At 39.9% G+C, this 21,652-nt stretch overlaps 1 protein-coding gene across 1 annotated transcript in view; it reads left to right on the top strand.

The window, feature by feature from the left end:
• The window catches only part of HSD17B12 (hydroxysteroid 17-beta dehydrogenase 12), a 177,392-nt gene that overhangs the window by 114,717 nt on the left and 41,023 nt on the right, over nucleotides 1-21,652 (top strand). Inside the window, exons 5-6 of the mRNA XM_005905133.2 lie at nucleotides 12,971-13,035; nucleotides 13,894-13,938. Coding sequence (XP_005905195.1) covers nucleotides 12,971-13,035; nucleotides 13,894-13,938 — 110 coding nt within the window. The remainder of the gene's footprint in view (nucleotides 1-12,970; nucleotides 13,036-13,893; nucleotides 13,939-21,652) is intronic.

Genomic DNA, 21,652 nt, shown 5'->3' with positions numbered 1-21,652 from the left:
ATATAGTATTGTATATATGGGCTTCCTGATAGGGCTCAGTGGTAAAAAATACGCCTGCCAATGCAGGAGATTACCTGCCAATGCCAACCCAGGTTTCGATCCCTGGGTCCAGAAGATCCCCTGGAGAAGGAAATGGCAACCCACTCTACTATTCTTACCTGGGAAATCCCATGGACAGAGGAGCCTTGTGGGCTACAGTCCATTGGGTGGCAAAAGAGTCAGATACAATTTAGCAACAAAACCACAACAGAAGTGTACTTATGTCAATCCCAATCTCCCAATTCATCCCCTCCCCACCAGGTGGGGTTGTCAAGTTGATAGTTGGACATATGGGTCTAGCTGTCAGTAGAGCTCTGAACTAGAGATAGAGCTTAGAGGTCAGTCATCTCTGAGTAGTCGTCTCATTGGAGAAAGGAGACTGGAGCTAATCCAAGGAGAATGGAGAGAAAGTAAAGAGGAAAACTGGAACAGAGCTCTGTGTCATCACGGGCTGCCTGGAACTAGTGTGGAGGAGGGGTAGTTTTTTGCACAAGTTCAGCACTGTCCACTGGAAATATAATGCAAGCCAGGTATGTGATTTTAACCTGTCTTGTAGCCGCATTTTTAATAAATGAAAAGGAACAAACGAAACTAACTTTAGTAATGTATAACCACTGTATCCAAAGTATTATCACTTTACCAAGTAATCCACATAACACTTTTGGAAACATTTTATATTCTTTTTCTCATACCAAGTCTTCAGGTCATAGGGTGTGTTTTACATTTATAACATTATCTCGGTTCGGACTAGCTACATTTTAGATGTTCGGGAGCCACCCATACCTAGTGAAAGTGTCAGTTGCTCAGTAGTGTCTGACTGTTTGCGACCGGGTGGACTCTAGCCTGCCAGGCTTCTCTATCCATGGAGTTCTCCAGGCAAGAACACTGGAGTGGGTAGCCATTCCCTCCTCTCCAGGGGATCTTCCTGATCCAGGGATCGAACCCTGGTCTCCTGCATTGCACACAGATTCTTCACCATCTGAGCCACACACATGCCTAGTGATAGACATCTATCTCCAGTTCATCTTGGCTGTCTCTCATCCTCAGTTTGTGTGGGAGAGCCATAAATATAACTGTGAGGTTTTCCTTATGCTTTGACATGGCTTTTAACCTGGGCAGTTTTGCAGTGTCTGGCAATATCCAGACAGACTTCTGGTTGTCACTAATTGAGGAGAGAGGAGGAAGCTCTGTTGGCCCCTGTGCAGGGCGGGAGGGAATGGTGGTAAACATGCTCAAATGCTCAGATAGACTCTCTCCGCAAAGGATGATCAGGCTGAAATCTCAGCAGTGCTGAGGTTGAGGTTAAAATCTTAACAGTGTGGCTTTGAAGTTATACTGTAATTAAACGATTTGATTGAATCCTTAGGCCCCCACACACATACATAGACAACTTAAGTTTTGATTTCTTAGGTTGGTTACAGCTCAATAATAAAAATAATTAGAGCTAATGCTCCTTTAAAGTTTATAGCAGCACTTTCACATTCATTATACTATTAATTGGCTATACACTTTGTTTTCTTCCTACTCTGTCAGAACTATCTCCTTAATCATGAGCTTTGTATAATTATTATTGACATTTATTAGCAGATATATTGCATTGTAATTTTAATTTGCCAAGAGTTTTGAGGAAAATATTAAAATGTCCTTATGAGCTAAATTTTATCTTACTACTAGGTCATATTTCAACCTAAATCTTATAGTTCTTTCTCTAGTGTGGGTGTAACCATCTAGAACTTGTGGGAGGGGTCTGGTGTTGATTTTTTATATTATTGTTATTACCTGAACATATAGCCCCTTCACTTTCTTCCCTCTTCCCCCACCCCAGTCCAGATCCCATTATACCCCCACCTCTGTCTAAGAAGGATAAAATAATTTATTCTCCTTCCTCCTCTGCTTAACGTCAGTCTCACCTTATAATATTACCTAAAATAACAAACATATACATTGATTTCTAGTAAGATTTAGCAGTCAATCCATATTAAGTCATAAGAAAGATTTTTTTTTTCTACTGAAAAATTTTAATGAAACCAGTAATGATAAAAAGAAATAAAAATCACCAAGGTATATTCCATTTGTTTGAATAGCATTGACCACTAAAAGCATAGTCAGTGCTTAATAGAGAATTCCTATTTTCAGAATTGCAATAGAAAATAAACGCTATGTGTTAGGAAAGAAATATTAATTTTTCAATAAGATAAGTGGGGAAAAAAAGGGCCATGAATTCTGTGAATTCATACTGAAAGCTTACCATAACTTGATCAGACTGCAAATGTGTAAGGTTGAGACGATGAACTCTTTACTCTGTTGTGTAAAATAAGCAAACATCTCCTGTCTTCTGTCAGGCAAATGCCAAGAAACACAGATTTAAGAAAACTTAAAAACAAACTCCAGCTATTTAGAGCAAATGACATCAGTCCTGCTTTCAGCAAGCAAACAATTGGTTAACAGAATGTGACTGTTATAATGCTCAGTTGATTCCTCAAGAGAGACGCTCATGTGTGTTCCAGGTCGGTTTGGAGGACTTCATGCACTACATCTCAGTCGGCGTACTTTACCAAGGCCAAGGGAGTAGACTTGGTTTTGAAGTATGCCACAGACAATACTTGTTTCAAATTCCACTCTGACTTTTTTTTTTTACTTTTAAACAGTGGCATTCTTTATTTTAGAGGCAAAAATAGAAAGGTCCTTCTGGAAAAAGATGCTTAGTTTGTGATTCATTTAAAAAAAATCAACCATAGCTTTTTTCAAGCTTTTAATGCATCCTGGACCAAGAGTTTCCCTATGCTAAGTGCTATTAAGGTCCTCTCCACCCATGTCATTATTTATGTAACTTGTAGAGTCCAGAAAATCTGTTGGTACCGGGTGTCGATCTGTAATGGCTTAGTACCTGTTGATTACCCATGAACTTTTTCTGTCTCTACACAGTGCCCATAATTATATTAAGAGGCAGCATTTAAATAACAACAGCATATATAGACAATAAGAGTCAGTTGATTGCAAAATCTGAGATAGATGTTTTTCTCTTTTCTTCCTACTACTACTACTAAGTCACTTCAGTCGTGTCCGACTCTGTGCGACCCCATAGACGGCAGCCCACCAGGCTCCCCCATCCCTGGGATTCTCCAGGCAAGAACGCTGGAGTGGGTTGCCATTTCCTTCTCCAATGCATGAAAGTGAAAAGTGAAAGTGAAGTCGCTCAGTCGTGTCCAACCCTCAGGGACCCCATGGATTGCAGCCTTCCAGGCTCCTCCGTCCATGGGATTTTCCAGGCAAGAGTACTGAAGTGGGGTGCCATTGCCTTCTCCACTTTTCTTCCTGTGCCCTTCATAAATAAATAATTGTTCTATTAATGTATTTGGTGGGTTATTTTTTAATTGGTATCTTCCCTTCTCAGCTGAATGCAAAAATATCTCTTGATTATCCTTACCTATGCAGCCTTATGGATTATGGGAAAAACATCAGAAGCATTTGTGTTCTGTTTTCCCCCTACAACTTAGTATTTGTTCTGGGATGGAAAATAGTTGAGTGTTGGGAATTAAGTATCTTAAAAGATAGTTTGAGCAGAGATTAATAGTTAAGATCAGTCCTGTAGCTCTATAACTGTTTATATTTAATTTTCAAAGCTTCTTAACAAAAGACCAAAAATATTATTAGCTACTTGGGGGAAAGGACCAGTTAGCTTCAAAATGGCAAACTCCCAGGGAATTAGTTTGGTTGAGATCTCTAGAAGGCTTTGTTGTACTTCAGTCCCCAAAGTGTCAGAGGAAAAGGAAACAGATGGCTGAGAGTGGGGACCACAGGGGGTAGGAACTGGGCTGAGGAAAACTTTTCTAGGAACCCTGGGAGGGGAGAAATCTTAAGCACTTTGGGAAGTTATTATGTGGCCTCTCGGTTCCCAGTTAATGAAGGAAATTACAAGTAGAAGAGTCTTGCTGCTTTTTCAGAGGGTTTTAAAATATGTAAAGCTACAGATGATCTTCTTGCCATTCTCAGGAACTTTACTATTTAGAAATTAGTTTTAAAGTGCCTTCTTTTGAAATGTAAATGTCTCTGAAAGAGCAGTGACATCTTCATTTTCATCTGATTGGTATTAGTGTGTTCAGTTTACTGTCTACTTGCTGGATGAGTCACCTTGAGGAATGACTATTTTAGTTAATGAAAGATGTGGAGAAATCATTTTGAAATGGAGCAGCGAGGCTTAAAGAGGAAACTGTAGTGGTAGGCTGATGAACAGTGGGGGTGCTTAGGTGCTGCTGGTGGTTTAGTTGCCAAGTCGTGTCCAAGTCTTGTGACCCAATGGACCGTAGCCCACCAGGCTCCTCTGTCCATGGGATTTCCCAGACAAGAATACTGGAGTGGCTTGCCGTTTTGTTCTCCAGGGGATCTTTCCAGTCTCCTGACTTGCATGTGGATTCTTACTGACTGAGCTACCAGGGAAGCCCAAGGGTGCCTAGAGAGGGGATGAAAAATAGAACGGCAAGATAAGGTTAGTTGAGAGAGCACCAGTGATAAACTTTGGATGTCTGGAAACACCCTTCTTCCTTTTCCTTTTTTTTCCCCTTGCCCTGTAGCCCAGGTATAAAATGACTCTGGCTCAAGAAAGGACAGAGGCTATTGTTTTAGTATGCAAGAAAGGATTAGAGGAGCATTGTAGGATGGTAGGATGATAGTTTGTAGAGAGGGTGAATTTACTCTATTATTCCAGGATATAATTTTCATGCCTTCTTGGGGTTTAAGACATTTCCAAAACTTCTCTTTTCTAATACAATCAAGTTCTGTCCCAAACCACCAGAGTTAGTGTAGATCCACAGGTACGATGACACAGTCCCCAAATAGACTGCATTCATTTCAGACACGAGCTGTAAGTTTGAAGGTCCCCAGGCCACCTGCACTTCTGACCCGCTGGCCACGAATTTGTGGTTTCCCGTGACCCTTTCAGGTTCAGCAACTTAAAATCAGGACCAGCCAAACGAAGAGACATAAAGGGCAAGTCCAAGAGGGGTCCAGACACAGAGTTTCTGTGCCCTTGCCTTGTGGGGTCAGGACTCGTCACCTTTTCCACACATTGGTGTGTTCACCCACCGGGAAGCTCCATTGACCTCAGGGCCCAGAGTTTTTATTGGGGTTTCATTATTTAGGCATGATTAATCAAACCTTTGGCCAAGTGATTCAACTCAATTTCCAGCCCCCATCCCTTTTCCACAGGCAGGGCTGGCTCAAAGCCCCAACTCTAGTCACCACTGACTGACCTCAGGTTTCTTGTCTGGTTAGCTTAAACTCAGATGTGATCCAAAGGCCCCACCATGATTAACAAAGACATTCCAAGGGTTTAGACATTTCCATTCAGGAATCTGGGACAAGGACCAGGCAAACTATATTATACAGCATTCTTTTTAATACAGCATTTTTTCATTTCTTAATTGTTTGTCTTCCTCTCCCACCCCACCCTCCCCATCCCCCTGCTACAGGCAGATCCTATTTTTAAAGAATAATTTTATTTACTTATTTATTTATTTTTGGCTGCACTGGGATTTTTGTTGCTCTGTGCACACTTTCTCCAGTTGTGGTGAGCAGGGGCTTCTCCTCTTTACTGCGATGCTGTTCACTGCAGTGGCTTCTCCTTATGCAGAGCACAGGCTCTAGGTGCACAGGCTTCCGTAGCTGTAGCACGTGGGCTCAGTAGTCGTGGCTCACAGACCTGGTTACTCCGTGGCATGTGGAGGCCTCTGGACCAGGGATTGAACCCTTGTCTCCTGCATTGGCAGGCAGAGTCCCATCCACTGTGTCATCAGGGAAGTCCCTTCCTGTTTGTTGATAGTCATGCCCCAACTCATTCAACAAGTAAAATTGCAGAGAGATAGCAGTAAGCAAAACTGATACTGTTTTTGCTTTCATGGAAGACAGCCACTGAACAAGTAATTAGGAATAGGTTTCATGTAATGAAAGGGTAAATTGCTGAGAAGGCTAGGAGTGTCAGAGAGGATCTCTCCGAGAAAGTGATATTTAAGTTGAGATCTAAAAGTTGATTAATCCTGCAAGAAAAGATGTTTCCAGGTAGAAGAAACAGGATGTATAAAAACCCTGAGGTGAATGTGCTTGGCAGGTTTGAGGAGCTGACAGAAGGTCTGTAAATCCAGAGCACAGATTGTACTGCTAGAGTCTGGAGATTAAGTGATGCCACAAAAGGCTTAGAAATCCGGGTTGATACGTTTGGACTTTCTTGGCAGGACAGTGTAGAGATTGTAGAGTAAGCAGTAAATTGATATCATTCTAGCACTTTAGATCATTCTGACTCCCGAGTAGAAGAGGCAAGAATTGATGCAAGGAGACCGATAAGGCTATTTCAGCAATGAAATATAAGATAAGGGTGGCTTATATTAGAATGATGGTGGTGGGAATGGATAGAAGTGAATTGACTGGAGAGATGTTTAAATAGAAATAGGACTAATTTCTGATGAGGTCCTCATCAGAGGTCTTGCCTGACTGAGGAGTCAAGAATAGTAGCAGTTTGCTTTTAATTATTATTGCCGAGATTCATTAAGTGTTTTTATATGCCATGCACCATGCTAATGAATCTCATTCAATCCCCAACAATCCTATAAGATAGATATTAATATTTCTATCCCACTTAACAGACAAGAAACAGACTTACAGTGATTAAATGCGTTGTCCAGGATTATTTTGTTGTTTAGTCGCTAAGTCGTGTCAGACTGTTTGTGACCCTGTGGACTGCAGCTCACCTGGCTACTCTGTCCTCCACTGTCTCCTGGAGTTTGCTCAAATTCATGTCCATTGAGTCAGTGATGCTACCTGACCATCTCATCCTCTCTTGTCCCCTTCTCCTTTTGCCTTCAGTCTTTCCCAGCATCAGTCTTGTCTAATGAGTCAGCTCTTTGCATCAGGTAGCCAAAGTCATTCAAAAGCAGTCCAAGATTATACAGTTACTAATTAGCAACTTTCAGGTCGACTTGAGTAGCTGGGAGCTATTTCTCTAAGACAAGAGACCATGGACCAGGAGCAATTCTGTAGAAAACAATGACGATTTCATTTTGAGTTATGTTAAACTTGAGAAGGGTGTGAGAAAGCAAAGTGGAGATTCAAGTAGACAGTGGGATCTTGTGTAAATGCCCTCCTTTGGGCTGAATGAAGCAGAAGCCTGATGCAGCCAATCATGGCAAACAGAACAGGTACATGGAATTTTTAGGAGACTAGTATAGTGCCTTATGGGCTTCCCTCATAGCTCAGTTGGTAAAGAATCTGGCTGCAATGCAGGAGGCCCCGGTTCGATTCCTGGGTCGGGAAGATCCCCTGGAGAAGGAAATGGCAAGCTACTTCAGTATTCGTGCCTGGAGAATCCCATAGATAGAGGAGCCTGGTGGGTAGAGTCCATACCGTCCCAAAGAGTAGGACACGACTGAGTGACTTTCACTTTCATAGTGCCTTACAGTTCCATCAGATGTATTGAACGAGATTGGATTTCTAAAGTGAGAAGAAGGTTGAATTCAAATGTATTTCCTTTTACTCAAAACCCACTAGTGGTATTAATTAAAGCAAAACCTTTAGCTTAAAACTGGGCAATTATCTGTGATTTCAGAAATGTAAGCAGAACCATCATTCATGAAACTGACACACATTCCTCTCGTTCACTGAGCTTTAACTACCAACCCTCTCCCATCCTTCTGTCCTCATTCTCTCTTCCAACTTGATGGATGGCAAATCTTACATGGTTTTGTAATGAGCATCACGTAGCAGTTTGTAATTAAACAGTGGAGCTGAAATGTTCTGTTGTGTTGCTTCTGACTCAATCTTAATTTTTCAATTTCTGAGTAAAAGCACTGTAGATTTAAAGCCCTGTAAACTCTCTTTTATTTAGAAATTGCTACTCACAAGTGTAGGAAAACTGTAAAGTTTGCAAAATGTTTTACTTGCTGTTCCAAATATCATCTGTCAGAGTCTGAACATGTGCTAGCTACAGCAATATGTTAAATAAGGCAAAGAAGGAATTTTCTTTGCATCACTTTCCAAACTCCGCAGACTGTAAGATTAGATTACTTGAATGAAGTAAAGAGGGAACAGGAGCAGTTAGGATAAATTCAATCCGTGTAAAGTTATCCTGGTTAACTCTTGCCTAGAGCTCTCTTTTAGATGGATCTTCCACTTCAGTGCTGGTTACGTACAATGAAAACAGGGACCTTGGCTATTGTGCTGCAGCCCCGGCACCTACCCTAGTGTTGGGTGCAAAATAGGAGTTCAATAAACACTTGTTGAATAAGTGACCACACAGCAATTAACAACTCTTTCTCCCCACTTATTAACAGACTAGTATATTCCAAGTGTTAGTTGCTCACCCAGAGTTGTGTCCAACTCTTTGTGACCCCATGGACTGTAGGCTGCCAGGCTTCTCTGTCCATGGAATTCTCCAGTCAAGAATACTAGAGTGGGTTGCCACGCCCTCCTCCAGGGTATCTTCCCGACTCAGGGATCCAACCCAGGTCTCCTGCATCGCGGGCAAATTCTTTACCGACTGAGCCATGAGGGAAGCTACCAGGGAAGCCCACCACTGCCACACTTTTGAGGGGCTTCACTTAGCATTCTCTGGTGGCTCAGATAGTAAAGAATCTGCTTACAGTGCAGAAGAGCTGGGTTTGATCCCTGGGTCGGGAAGATCTCCTGGAGAAGGGAATGGCTACCCACTCTAGTATGGGTGGGTAACCTGGAGAATTCCATGGACTGAGTATGTTCCAGGCATTGGGTTAAACATTTTATGTGTATTATCCCATTTAATGCTTAAATTGTTATGCCTATTTTATATATAAAGGTGATGAGGAAACAGGCTTACTGGAGTGAAATCACCTGCACCTTGTTAGGACCTGGTAGCTGCAGACTGAAATCAGGGTCTGTTGGACTCTGAGATCCATCCCCTCCTGGTTCGAGAGCTTAAAATAAGAGAAGTTTTTCTCCACTCATGGTGTTACTTGGGTCTGCATTTTTAAAAATTCAGTATCTTTTGCAATAAAGAGAGGTGGCAGAATTTTTTAAAATTCAGTTTTTTATGAATGAACTGCATTAGTGTATCCAACTACAAATGTGACCAAAATGTAAACTTAGTATCATGTTTTCTACTTTGATGTGATGAGAGAGAAATAGAGAAGACTGCATTACTTGTTATGTATTAGGAAACCGCATCATTAGGCAGTGTGTTTTTAAACTGCCTTAATGTCTTATGTGTGATTAATCTGGAAGAGGCAGCAGGTTGAAGGTGGTCTGTGTGTGGTTACCCATATCTGTTATTATTGTGTTCGTTCAGATGGACTTTTATTCTCTAGCAATTTATTGTCATTTGCTCCTCCCTCATGCCCAACCCAGATGCCAGAAATCGAATTTCCTAATGACATCATTATCTGTACAGCAGCTGGTTTTGATAAAGGATGCTAAGCCCAGTAAGGGTAGAAGGAGCAGAAAATGAATTCAGAAGAAACAAATCTTGTGTATGTTCTCATCATTTTTTAAAAGTATGATAGGTGGAAATGATTTTTAAGCAGCAGTATGGTGTAATTTAGAATATTTATATAACATTCAGAAATACTCTGTGGATTTTCCGAGTCTTTAAAATATAATGGTTTGTGGTTTCGGTGTTTTTGAAAGTTCTGGATAGCAGATGTGGAGAGAGCACTGTTGAGCCTAGCACACGAACAGCTCCTCTGCAGGGATCCGCCACCTCCTTCTCTTTCCACTTGCCTTGTCCTTGTTCTTGGCCTGTCTTCACCTCTCTTCTCCATCTGCCTCATCTCTTCCGTTGAGCTCTTCCCAATCTCAGAACTCCACTGAGAAATGGATGGGAAAGAGTTTCTGTTCATGGTCCTGTGATGATTGCTGGGGTAGTGCTCGGCATTCTGAGATTACATGTACATACAATACCTTGTTTTCTGAAAGACATGGTGTGTTACATGAGTTAAAAGGATTTTTCAGGTCATTGAACAAAAATGTTCAATCTGCCTCCGGTGCCTGACTTGAAGAATTCAAGGAAACTTACTAATGAACAGATATTTAATGCTAATTTAAAACACTACCGTTTAAAAGGGATTTTCAATTATCTGAATGATGTTAGAACAACTTGTGACATTGTTTGGTTTGGCGAATCCTGTAATGAATCCTGTAATATAAGAAGATGGTATTGCATGTACCCATTCTTAATGAGATTAAATTATAATGTAAATATTTCCACCCTTCCCTCCTACCCAAAGCCTGTTTTCTTCCTTTTCCAAGTCCCTGCTTGTTTGGTTGCCTTTTCTGCCTGCTGTTTGGTTGTTGCTGCCACCTGACGTCTCAAAATAAAATTGCAATGAGTTTACTTTTTCCAAAAGGTTCTCACCGTTGTGCAAGTTTATGGAAATAACATTTGAGAGCAACAGTTGTTTTTCTTGAACTCTTAAATAATAGCACTCTGAAGTGATTACCTAGTGTGGAGAGAATACAGGTAGCATATCTTCCACCAGCGAAAGGTCCGACTTTAAGATAGCAAGAGATTTAAGAGTAAAGGACCACTTGGCCAGTGTGACCTTGGCATGTATTTCAGCTCATAAAGTCAGGCTCAGTGCTCTGAAAGATCTAGTCCAGTTTTAAGACTTTTTTTTCCCTGTGTTTATTTTTGATTATAAAGGCATAGCCCTTATACATAATACCATTTATTTCTTTGGATTAAAGGTCTCAGTGTTGACTGTGTTTTCTTTTAGAATTGTATTAAATAGATGATCACATTTTCACCATGTGAGTGGATAGCTGTGATATCTTTCCTTTGCTCAATTAGCGAGACAGATCTGAAGTCTTTGTGTTGTAGATACAACCTTACCCAGAGTATCACTTCCTTGCTTAATTAGTTACGTATGAGCATCTTCAGCTTGACTTTGGCCCTTGTAACACAAGTTGGCAAGATGGCAAAAGTTAATGGTGCTGCTTACAAAGTTCCTGTTTTTTTTTTTTTTCCTTCTAAATCCAAATCGGGACTGTAAAAGATTTATAGTAACACTGTTCAGTTTTCTTCAGCATTTTGAAAAGTAACGTTAGTATTGCCATGGACTAGAAAGAGACCTAGAATCTAGGTCTAGATTCTAGATCCAGAGACCTACAGCTAGAAAGTTTTCTAGATACAAGAGAGTGAAGAAAGATGGAGTTCGCAGTGTGTGATGGAATCTTCTTTCCCAAAGAACATTACAATTCGGCAAAACCCTTTCCTTGAGGACTCCTGTAATCTAACACTGACTTCCTAAAGAATAGTTTAACATTTTAACAGATATTTTGGTTGTTGCTGTTTCTCTGTAAATAAGTCATTCATCCTTTATAACCTTGTGGATGGTCAAGGCAAAGTCAAATGAACACAGACCCGCGCCTTCAACTAGTTCTGCTGGTCTTTAAAGAATTGATTCCTAGAACCCCTGGTGGGCAGAGAACATTTTGAATAAAATAAAAATGGATTTGAACCTGCTATTATTTTTCTGTTTAGATACCATCCCTATTCAGATGGTCATGAATCTTAATTAAATACAGTTTGCTTTGCTACTGTCCTTTGCTTACAGATTTTTCAGACAGGTTTCTGTGATCTTGTTCAAGCCATCCTGACCGAATTGTACCAGTAAAATCTTGAGAGTCACAGCCTCAAGTGACTGGCTTGCTGCTAAATATAGAACCTTTACTGAGTTCCTTTGAGCCACTAATTTTGTTAGTCTGTTGAAAAAGTTACTGTTACTACTCTCAGGTTTATCTGGCATAATTCCTTATACGCTTGAGCAGAATGATCAGAATTTCGTTATCTTTTTGCTACTGAAACCTTTCTTTTCTGATACCTTACAGTTTTATTAAACATTGCTATCAGATTTCTGTTTATTATCTAATTATTACTGACATTTTTTTCCCCTGAGCTGAATAAGGAATGAAGTCATAGGATGGCTTTAAGAAGTGGTTAAGACACCTCTGAAGTCAAATATTCTCAGTTTGAATCCTAGCCTTACTTTGCTCTATGGTCTTGTGCAAGTTATTTAACCTCTGTGAATGTCAAACCTTCCCTCACCTCCCAGATGAGGTCTGGGACAGACCCCATGGCACTCTGTGCTTTGTAATGAAATAGTTGTTTAATTCTTTTTGTTTAGTGTCTTTCTCTTTCTACTGGATAGTTTGCTCCATGATGCAAACTATTGTTTATGGTTTTTCTGGTTCTTCACACGTGTCTTGCACACAATTGAACGGCAAATGTTTGTTGAATGATTAAAATGTGCTCTCATTTAAGAGGTGAAGACACTGAGATGCATATCATGCGTGACTTATCCCAAGTCACATATTTTCTGAAACAGTTGTAAGTAGAACTCAAGTTTTTAGTCTCCTATATAACTGTATCCTCCGCTCTTTTCTACTGTACTCTGGGCTTCCCAGGTGGCTCAGAGGTGAAAAATCCGCTTGCCAACGTAGAAGCTGTGGGAAATGCAGGTTCGATCCCCAGGTCAGGAAGATCCCCTGGAGGAGGAAATGGCAACCCACTCCAGTATTCCTGCCAGGATGATCCCACAGACAAAGGAGCCTGGTGGGCTACAGTCCATGAGGTCACAAAGAGTCAGACACGACTGAACACACACACACGGAGAGAGAGGTTAAGCAACATCTACAGATGTATTACAGAGGCGGAATGCACACATGCTCCAATGGGCTATGCAAATTGGGAGGCCAATAAAAAGTCCTTTTGCCAGGGGTTGGATCCGGAAAGGCTTAGTGAAAGAGGAGACATTTGAACTGTCCATACAGGTAGATTATGGATAGAGAGATCACTCAAGACATAAACATTTTATGTAATTATATGTATCATTTTAGTCTCATTATGTTTAATCTCTTTATGTCAAATCTACAAAATGTATAGTAGCTAGCTAATGATCTTGTTTTATTTCAGTGAACAATGTGGGAATGTCATATGAGTATCCGGAATACTTTTTGGATATTCCTGACTTGGACAATGTAAGTTGTTTTTTGTAGATTGTGGTCATAGAAAGAATGCGTGCAGGCATAGGTGAGGCAATATGGTATAATGTTGAGACTGAGCGCTGGAGTCCATCTAACAGCTGAGATTCACACCCTGGTCCTTCTACTCACTACCTGAGATCCCCAGGGAATGACCCAACCATCCTTAGTCTCCGTTCCCTTGCCTATAATATAGGCAGCTTTACAGAGATGTTAGAAGGATTGAATGAGAAAATATTTATCATCTCATCTGCACAACGCTACATTCAATAATAGCTCCAGTTTTATTATTATTATTTTTATTACATCAAAGCAGCCCTGTTTAAGTATCAGGATTGTAAACACCAATTTAAAAGCCATAATTGTGTTAATAGTATACAGCAATATAGTGGATTCAGGTAAACTAGCTCTACCAAAATGAAAGCTATATACTTGATGCATGTCTAATTCTTTAATAAAAACTAGAAAACGTATTATTGAAAGAATATGTAAATTTTTAAAAATTGTTGAAAATATTAGATTCAATAGTTTCATCTTTCCATGTTAGCGGAGAGGAAATTACATATTTATTTTAGGTTTAGTGTGGTTTTTTCACTTGCAGATTTCACTTGTACGTATACTTTGGATTTTGTATACTAGCATGAATCACTGCATTGTTGAAAAATACTGTAATACTGAGAGTAAAGTATAAGCTGCCTCTTTACCCCCAATCCTGTCAGTTTCCAAGGTCTATACTATATCTGGGGAAACTTTCAGTGCATCTCTGGATTATTTATATATCTCTATCTGTCTTATGTATAATATGGTCACTTCCATGATCAAATCTATATAAAATGATCAATATTTCTTTTGCAGACCATCAAGAAACTGATAAGTGTTAATGTCCTTTCTGTTTGCAAGGTAAGGAAACTTATAATAAATATGTCATCCTTATAAATAGCTTCTTTATAAGTATGTCACCTTTTTCTGGATCTTTCTATTTAAAAGCACTGAATCAGTTTGTTCACTTCAGTCAGCTCTTATTTTGATTCAAGTATGTATTCCAGATGAAAACAATTTATTTCCTTACGTTTTCAGAAAGTAGAAAGAACTAAATACCAAACAGATATCTATATAGTTCTCCTTTTTAGCAACTGAACATTTATTAAATGCCTCTTATATATAAACACTTCTACAAAAACATAGTGAGTCCTTGGAATATGCAGACTAACTTAGACTAAAGATTGATTCTTTTACAAAGCTTTCACCTATGAATAATTCATTGCTAATCTACTGTTTCCAGTCCATATCTCCTGTGGTCCACGTAAGCTGATGAGCTAAATGTTGTGGAAAAGCATTGTATGTGGGACCCCAGAGTAATGAGAATGATTTTTATTAGCCACACATGAAAATTACTCTCATTTCTAGTTGCTAGACATCCATTATAGCCATGTTACTTGTATATGCCAACAAAAGACACCACAGCTAATATATGCTAAAAGGAAGAATAGCTAGCAAGTATGAGCATTTCAGAACCATCCCTCCCTACCTCTCTTAGGATGAGGAATCTTATTTTCCCAATCTGGGATCGAACCTGTGCCCCCTGTAGTGGAAGCTTGGAGTCCTAACCACTGGACCACCAGAAAATTTCCATTTCCCCTTTTATTTTAACAGTAACTACAATGAGATAGCATACCTTGATTATACGTACCAGACCAGCAGAAAATACTGCTTAAGGCAGAATTTCCATACGTAATATCAGGTAGTTTAAATTTAAACATACTGATGGAACAGCAAAATTATTAATATTTTCATTAACTCATATACTAATTTAAGAACCCCCCCAAAAAAAAAGCTCAAAACTATTTGGACTGACCAGATAAATATAAATAAGAATGTAATTATATATATGGCATAGTCCTTTTTTTTTTAATTGTGAATATTTAAAGAAAAGTTCTCCTTGGGTCTTCATGTCCTGAGAAGTCATAACCCCTTACACAGTTGATTTCAAATTCAAGGACCCTAAAATCTTATTCCAAGTTCAGAGGAATAAAATCTTATTATGCCTTGTTCAACTTTTCATATATGGATAGCTGTGCTTCTCCCTGTGTAATGTATATGTTGCTGTTAAAGCGTGTAGTTAATTCAGTCTTTATGTGATTTTAGCAATATAGTTGGTTCAGGTCAAGCAGGTCCAGCAGAAGGAAAGCCACAGCGTTGATGCGTGCACACCATGTGACATCTGGCAGCGTGTTGCCTAAGGCACCTCAGATGAATCACATTGTAAGATGACAAATAACTTTATAAAAAAAATAGTTGCTCTATGTTTTTGTTGTGGTTAACCAAGATTTTTTCTCAAGTAAGATTCAATGTGAGGCAAACTACAAACAAGTGAATCTGTGAGTAGCTTTGGCTCAAGACACACGTGCACAAAATTAATGCTTGTAAAACATGGTTAATGTGCGTATATCTGTATAGTCTTAAAGGTATTTCCCTTGGCATGCTATGTAAATGTAATCATTCTTCAATAATCTGTGTAAGGTTTCAAGTTAATTAAATAACTCCATCATTTACTAGTAATACAGCCTTGAGTGAATTACTTACCCTCTGTGCTTCAGTTTTTCATCTATAAATTGAGGATAATTCTCTTTACCTTACAGAGTTGTTTTGGGAATTAAACAAGGTAATATGTGTAAATCTCTTAGAATAGTGCCCAGAGCATACTAAAGGCTCTAAAAAATGTTTCTGTTACTTTGTTAAACTCAGAGATGGTGAAGATGTTGAGTAAATGTATGCAGCTATTACTTTTTTAGCAAGCAAATTTTTTTATCAAAATTAAGATCACTGTGGTCTATAATTTGTTTTATGGTTTTTGCCTTTTGAAATGACTGTGTAATATGGTTTTGATAATCCTTTCTAATATATTTGGCCAAATGCTTAAAAATAATGAGTGTTGGAGAGGTGGTCTGAAGATGGCAGAGGAATAGGACAGGGAGACCACTTTCTCCCCCACAAATTCAAAAGATCAAAAGATCATTTGAATGCTGAGCAGCTTCCACAAAACAACTTCTGAACACTGGCGAAGGACACCAGGCCCCCAGAAAGGTAGCCCATTCTCTTCAAAAGGAGGTAGGACAAAATATAAAAGACAAAAAGAGAGACAAAAGAGTTAGGGATGGAGACTATCCTGGGAAGGGAGTCTTGAAGGAGGAGATGTTTCCAAACACCAGGAAACACTCTCACCGGCGGGTCTGTGGGGAGTTTTGGAATCTCAGAGGACAACATAACTGGGAGGAAAAAAAAAAAAAAACCACAGAATATGTGCCTAATTGCAACTCCCAGCAGAGAAGTAGCCCAGAAGTAGCCCAGATGTGAATCTGCCACCAGTGAGCGGGGGCTGAACAGGGAGGTGTGGGTGGCATTGAGAACTGGGCCTGAATGCCCTGAGGACAATCTGAGGGAGCTAATGTGAGACAGTAACCCGAACTGTGGGATAACCAGAGAGAAAAAAGAGAGAGAGAGAACTTTCCTGTGAAAAGCTCTAACCTAAGGCACAGCCTGGCCTGCTCACAGAACAAAGGACTAAGCTAATACCAGAGGAGAGCTAGCCATCTGCAGACCGGCACCTCCCCACGACCTAGAGGCAGAGAGGCAGGTGGGCGACAGCCAGAGCTGGAAGGTGAGGGACAATCTCGGCCCCAGAGACGGCATCCTCCACCAAACTGCGAGCAGGCTCCCAGTTGCTAAGCAAGTCTTCCTGGGATCCTGGACGGTTGACATCCGCCAGGAGGGTCGCAGAGGACACACACAGCACACCTGAGATGGTGCTCTTGCGACACGCCCGGGAAACTGAGCGGCTGGGACTGGGGAGGTGATAAGACGCACAGACCACCTGGGACAGTGTGCTCGCCAAGCACCTGGTCGCCTGAGCTGCTCAGACCTGGGAAGGGCACAAACCGCATGCACAGCCGAATCTGTGTCTTTGTGGAGTACCTGAGAACCTGAACCTGAGCAGCTTAGACCTGGGAAGCACACGAAACCCAGGGCCTGCTTTGGACAGTTCCCCTGCAGAGCAACCTGGAGGCTGAGCAATGTAGACTGGGAAGGCACACGTGCTGTGAGCTGGGGCAAAACCAGTGTGGTCCATACACTGCGAGCACTCACCACACATGCCAGTGATATTTGTTTGCAGTGTCCCTCCCTCCCCACAGCACAACTGAACAAGTGAGCCTAAGTAAGTGACCACCTTTGCCTCCTTGTGTCAGGGCAGAAATTAGACACTGAAGAGACTTGCAAACAGAGGAAGCCAAAATAAACAAAGAAGAGGGAACAGGTGCAACAGATTAAAACCCTTTAGTTAGCATTGATTAAGCATTGGAAGGGGCCTATAGACCTTGAGAAGTATAATCTGGAACAAGGAACTATCTGAAACTGAACTTACCCTACACTGCCTTCAACAGCTCCAGAGAAATTCCTAGATATATTTTACTATTATCATTTTTAAATTCTTTTAATTTTTTTAAGTTCTTTATTACTCCTTTAATTTTCATTTTTATAACCTACTATTACCTTGCAAAAAGACCTATTTTTAAAACAAATTATATATATATATATTTTTATATAATTTTTGTGATTTTGTTTTGTATTTTTAATATTGTATTTTTGAGAGTCTAACCTCTACTCTAGATTTTTAATCTTTGCTTTTTGGTATTTGTTATCAATTCTGTACTTTTAAGAATCTAATCTTCAGTACCTATTTTTACTTAGGGGTGTGATTACTGGCTTGATTGCTCTCTCCCCTTTTGACTCTCCTTTTTCTCCCCCAGGTCACCTCTATCTCCTCCCTCCCCCTTATCTTCTCTACTTAACTCTGTGAATCTCTCTGGGTGTTCTGGGCTGTGGATAACACTTAGGGAACTGATTACTGGCTAGATTTGTCTCTCTCCTTTTGACTCCCCCTCCTCTCCTCCTGGTCACTTCTATTGCCTTCCTCCCTCTTCTCTTCTGTATGTAATTCTCTGAACCTCTCTGAGTGTTCCTGACTGTGGAGAGCACATAGGGAATTGATTACTGGCTAAATTGCTTTCTCCCCTTTTGATTCCCCCTCTTCTCCTGGTCACCTCTATCTCCCTCCTTCCTCTTCTCTTCTCCATGCAACTCTGTGAACCTCTCTGGGTGTCCCTCACTGTGGAGAATCTTTTCACCATTAACCTAGATGTTTTTTCATCAGTACTGTATGGATGGAGAAGTCTTGAGGCTACTTTAAGAAAAAGACTGAAAGTCAGAGGCAGGAGGCTTAAATCCAAAACTTGAGAACACCAGAAAACTCCTGACTCCAGGGAACATTAATTGACAAGAGCTCATCCAAAAGCCTCCATACCTACACTGAAACCAAGCTCCACCCAAGAGCCAACAAGTTTCAGAGCAAGGCATACCAAGCTAATTCTCCAGCAACACAGGGACATAACCCTGAGCATTAAAATTCAGGCAGCCAAAAGTCACACCAAACCCACAGACACCTCAAAACTCACTACTTGACACTACATAGAGAAGAGATTCAGCTCCACCCACCAGAACACTGACACAAGCTTCCCTAACCAGGAAACCTTGACAAACCACTCGTCCAACCCCACCCACAGGGAGGAACCTCCACAGTAAAGAGGAACCACAAACTTCCAGCCTACATAAGAGCCACCCCAAACACAGCAATCTAAACAAGATGAAAAGGCAGAGAAATGTTCTGTAGGTAAAGGAACATGATAAATGCCCACCAAACCAAACAAAATAGGAGGATATAGGGAGTCTACCTGAAAAAGAATTCAGAACAGTGATAGTAAAGATGATCCAAAATCTTGAAAACAAAAGGGAGTAACAGATGAATAGACTGAAGACAAGGATTGAGAAGATGCAAGAAATGTTTAACAAAGACCTAGAAGAAATTCGGAGAAGGCAATGGCACCCCACTCCTGTACTTTTGCCTGGAAAATCCCATGGATGGAGAAGTCTAGGGGGCTGCAGTCCATGGGGTCGCTAAGCGTCAGACACGACTGAGCGTCTTCCCTTTCACTTTTCACTTTCATGCGTTGGAGAAGGAAATGGCAACCCACTCCAGTGTTCTTGCCTGGAGAATCCCAGGGACAGGGGAGCCTGGTGGGCTGCCGTCTATGGGGTCGCACAGAGTTGGACACGACTGAGCAACTTAGCAGCAGCAGCAGAAGAAGAAGAAATTTAAAAAGGGTCAGTCAATAATGCATAATGCTATAACTGAGATCAAAAGCACTCTGGAGGGAACCAACAGTAGGGAACCAACAGTAACTGAGGCAGAAGAGAGGATAAGTGAGACGGAAGATAGAATGGTGGAAATAAATGAAGCAGAGAGGAAAAAAGAAAAACCTAACCTAAATTTACACCTAGAAAAAGAAGAAATGAAGAACCCCAGGGTTAGTAGAAGGAAAGAAATCATAAAAATGAGGGCAGAAATAAATGAAAAAGAAACAAAGGAGACTATAGCAAAAATCAACAAAACTAAAAAGCTGGTTCTTTGAGAAGATAAAATAGATAAACCGTTAGCCAGACTCATCAAGAAAAAAGGGAGAAGAATCAAATCAACAAAATTAGAAATGAAAATGGAGAAATCACAACAGACAGCACAGAAATATAAAGGATCATAAGAGACTACTATCAGCAACTATATGCCAATAAAATGGACAACGTAGAAGAAATGGATGAATTCTTAGAAAAGTATAACCTTCCAAAACTGAACCAGGAAGAAATAGAAAATCTTATCAGACCCATCACAAGCACGGAAATTGAAACTGTAATAAAAAATCCATAATAAAAAATCTTCTAACGAACAAAAGCCCAGGACCAGATGGCTTCACAGGTGAATTCTACCAAAAATTTAGAGAAGCGCTAACACCTATCCTACTCAAACTCTTTCAGAAAATTGTAGAAGGTAAACTTCCAAACTCATTCTATGAGGCCACTATCACCCTAATACCAAAACCAGACAAAGATGCCACAAAAAAAGAAAACTACAGGCCAGTATCACTGATGAACATAGGTGCAAAAATCCTTAACAAAATTCTAGCAAATGGAACCCAACAATATATTAAAAGATCATACATCATGACCAAGTGGGCTTTATCCCAGAGATGCAAGGATTCTTCAATATTTGCAAATCAATCAATGTGATACACCACATTAACAAATTGAAAGATAAAAACCATATGATTTTCTCAGTAGATGCAAAGAAAGCCTTTGACAAAATTCAACATCCATTTATGATAAAAAGTTTCCAGAAAGCAGGCACAGAAAGAACATACCTCAACATAATAAAAGCCATATATGATAATTCCACAGCAAACATTATCCTCAATGGTGAAAAATTGAAAGCATTTCCTCTGAAGTCAGGAACCAGACAAGGGTGCCCACCCTCACTGCTACTATTCAATGTAGTTTTGGAAGTTTTAGCCACAGCAATGAGAGAAGAAAAAGAAATAAAAAGAATTCAGATTGGAAAATAAGAAGTAAAACTCTCACTGTTTGTAGATGACATGATCCTCTACATAGAAAACCCTAAAGACTCTACCAGAAAATTACTAGAGCTAACCAATGAATATAATAAAGTTGCAGGATATAAAATTAACACACAGAAATCCCTTGCATTCCTATACACTAACAATGATAAAACAGAGAAATTAAGGAAACAATTCCATTCACCATTGCAATGAAAATAATAAAATACTTAGGAATAAACCTATCTAAAGAAACAAAAGACCTATATATAGAAAACTATAAAACACTGATGAAAGAAATCAAAGATGACACAAATAGATGGAGAAATATACCATGTTCATGGATCAGAAGAATCAATATAGTGAAAATGAGTATACTGCCCAAAGCAATCTATAGATTCAGTGCAATCCCTATCAAGCTACCAATGGTATTTTTCAGAGAACTAGAACAAGTAATTTCACAATTTGTATGGAAATACAAAAAACCTCAAATAGCCAAAGCAATCTTGAGAAAGAAGAATGGAACTGGAGGAATCACCTGCCTGACTTCAAGCTATGCTACAAAGCCACAGTCATCAAGACAGTATGATACTGGCACAAAGATGGAATTATAGATCAATGGAACAAAAAGAAAGCCCAGAGATAAATCCACACACCTATGAACACCTTATCTTTGACAAAGGAGGCAAGAATATACAATGGAGAAAAGACAATCTCTTTAACAAGTGGTGCTGGGAAAACTGGTCAACCACTTGTAAAAGAATGAAACTAGAACACTTTCTAACACCATACACAAAAATAAACTCAAAATGGATTAAATATCTAAATGTAAGACCAGAAACTATAAAACTCCTAGAGGAAAACATAGGTAAAACACTCTAACATAAGTCACAGCAGGATCCTCTATGACTCACCTCCCAGAATACTGGAAATAAAAGCAAAAATAAACAAATGGGACCTAATTAAACTTAAAAGCTTTTGCACAATGAAGGAAACTATAAGCAAGGTGAAAAGACAGCCTTCAGAATGGGAGAAAATAATAGCAAAAGAAGCAACTGACAATTAATCTCAAAAACATACAAGCAATGCCTGCAGCTCAATTCCAGAAAAATAAATGA

Source organism: Bos mutus, chromosome 15 (assembly GCF_027580195.1).
Source record: "Bos mutus isolate GX-2022 chromosome 15, NWIPB_WYAK_1.1, whole genome shotgun sequence".
NCBI lineage: Eukaryota > Metazoa > Chordata > Mammalia > Artiodactyla > Bovidae > Bos > Bos mutus.
This window is presented reverse-complemented; position numbering and strand designations above follow the sequence as displayed.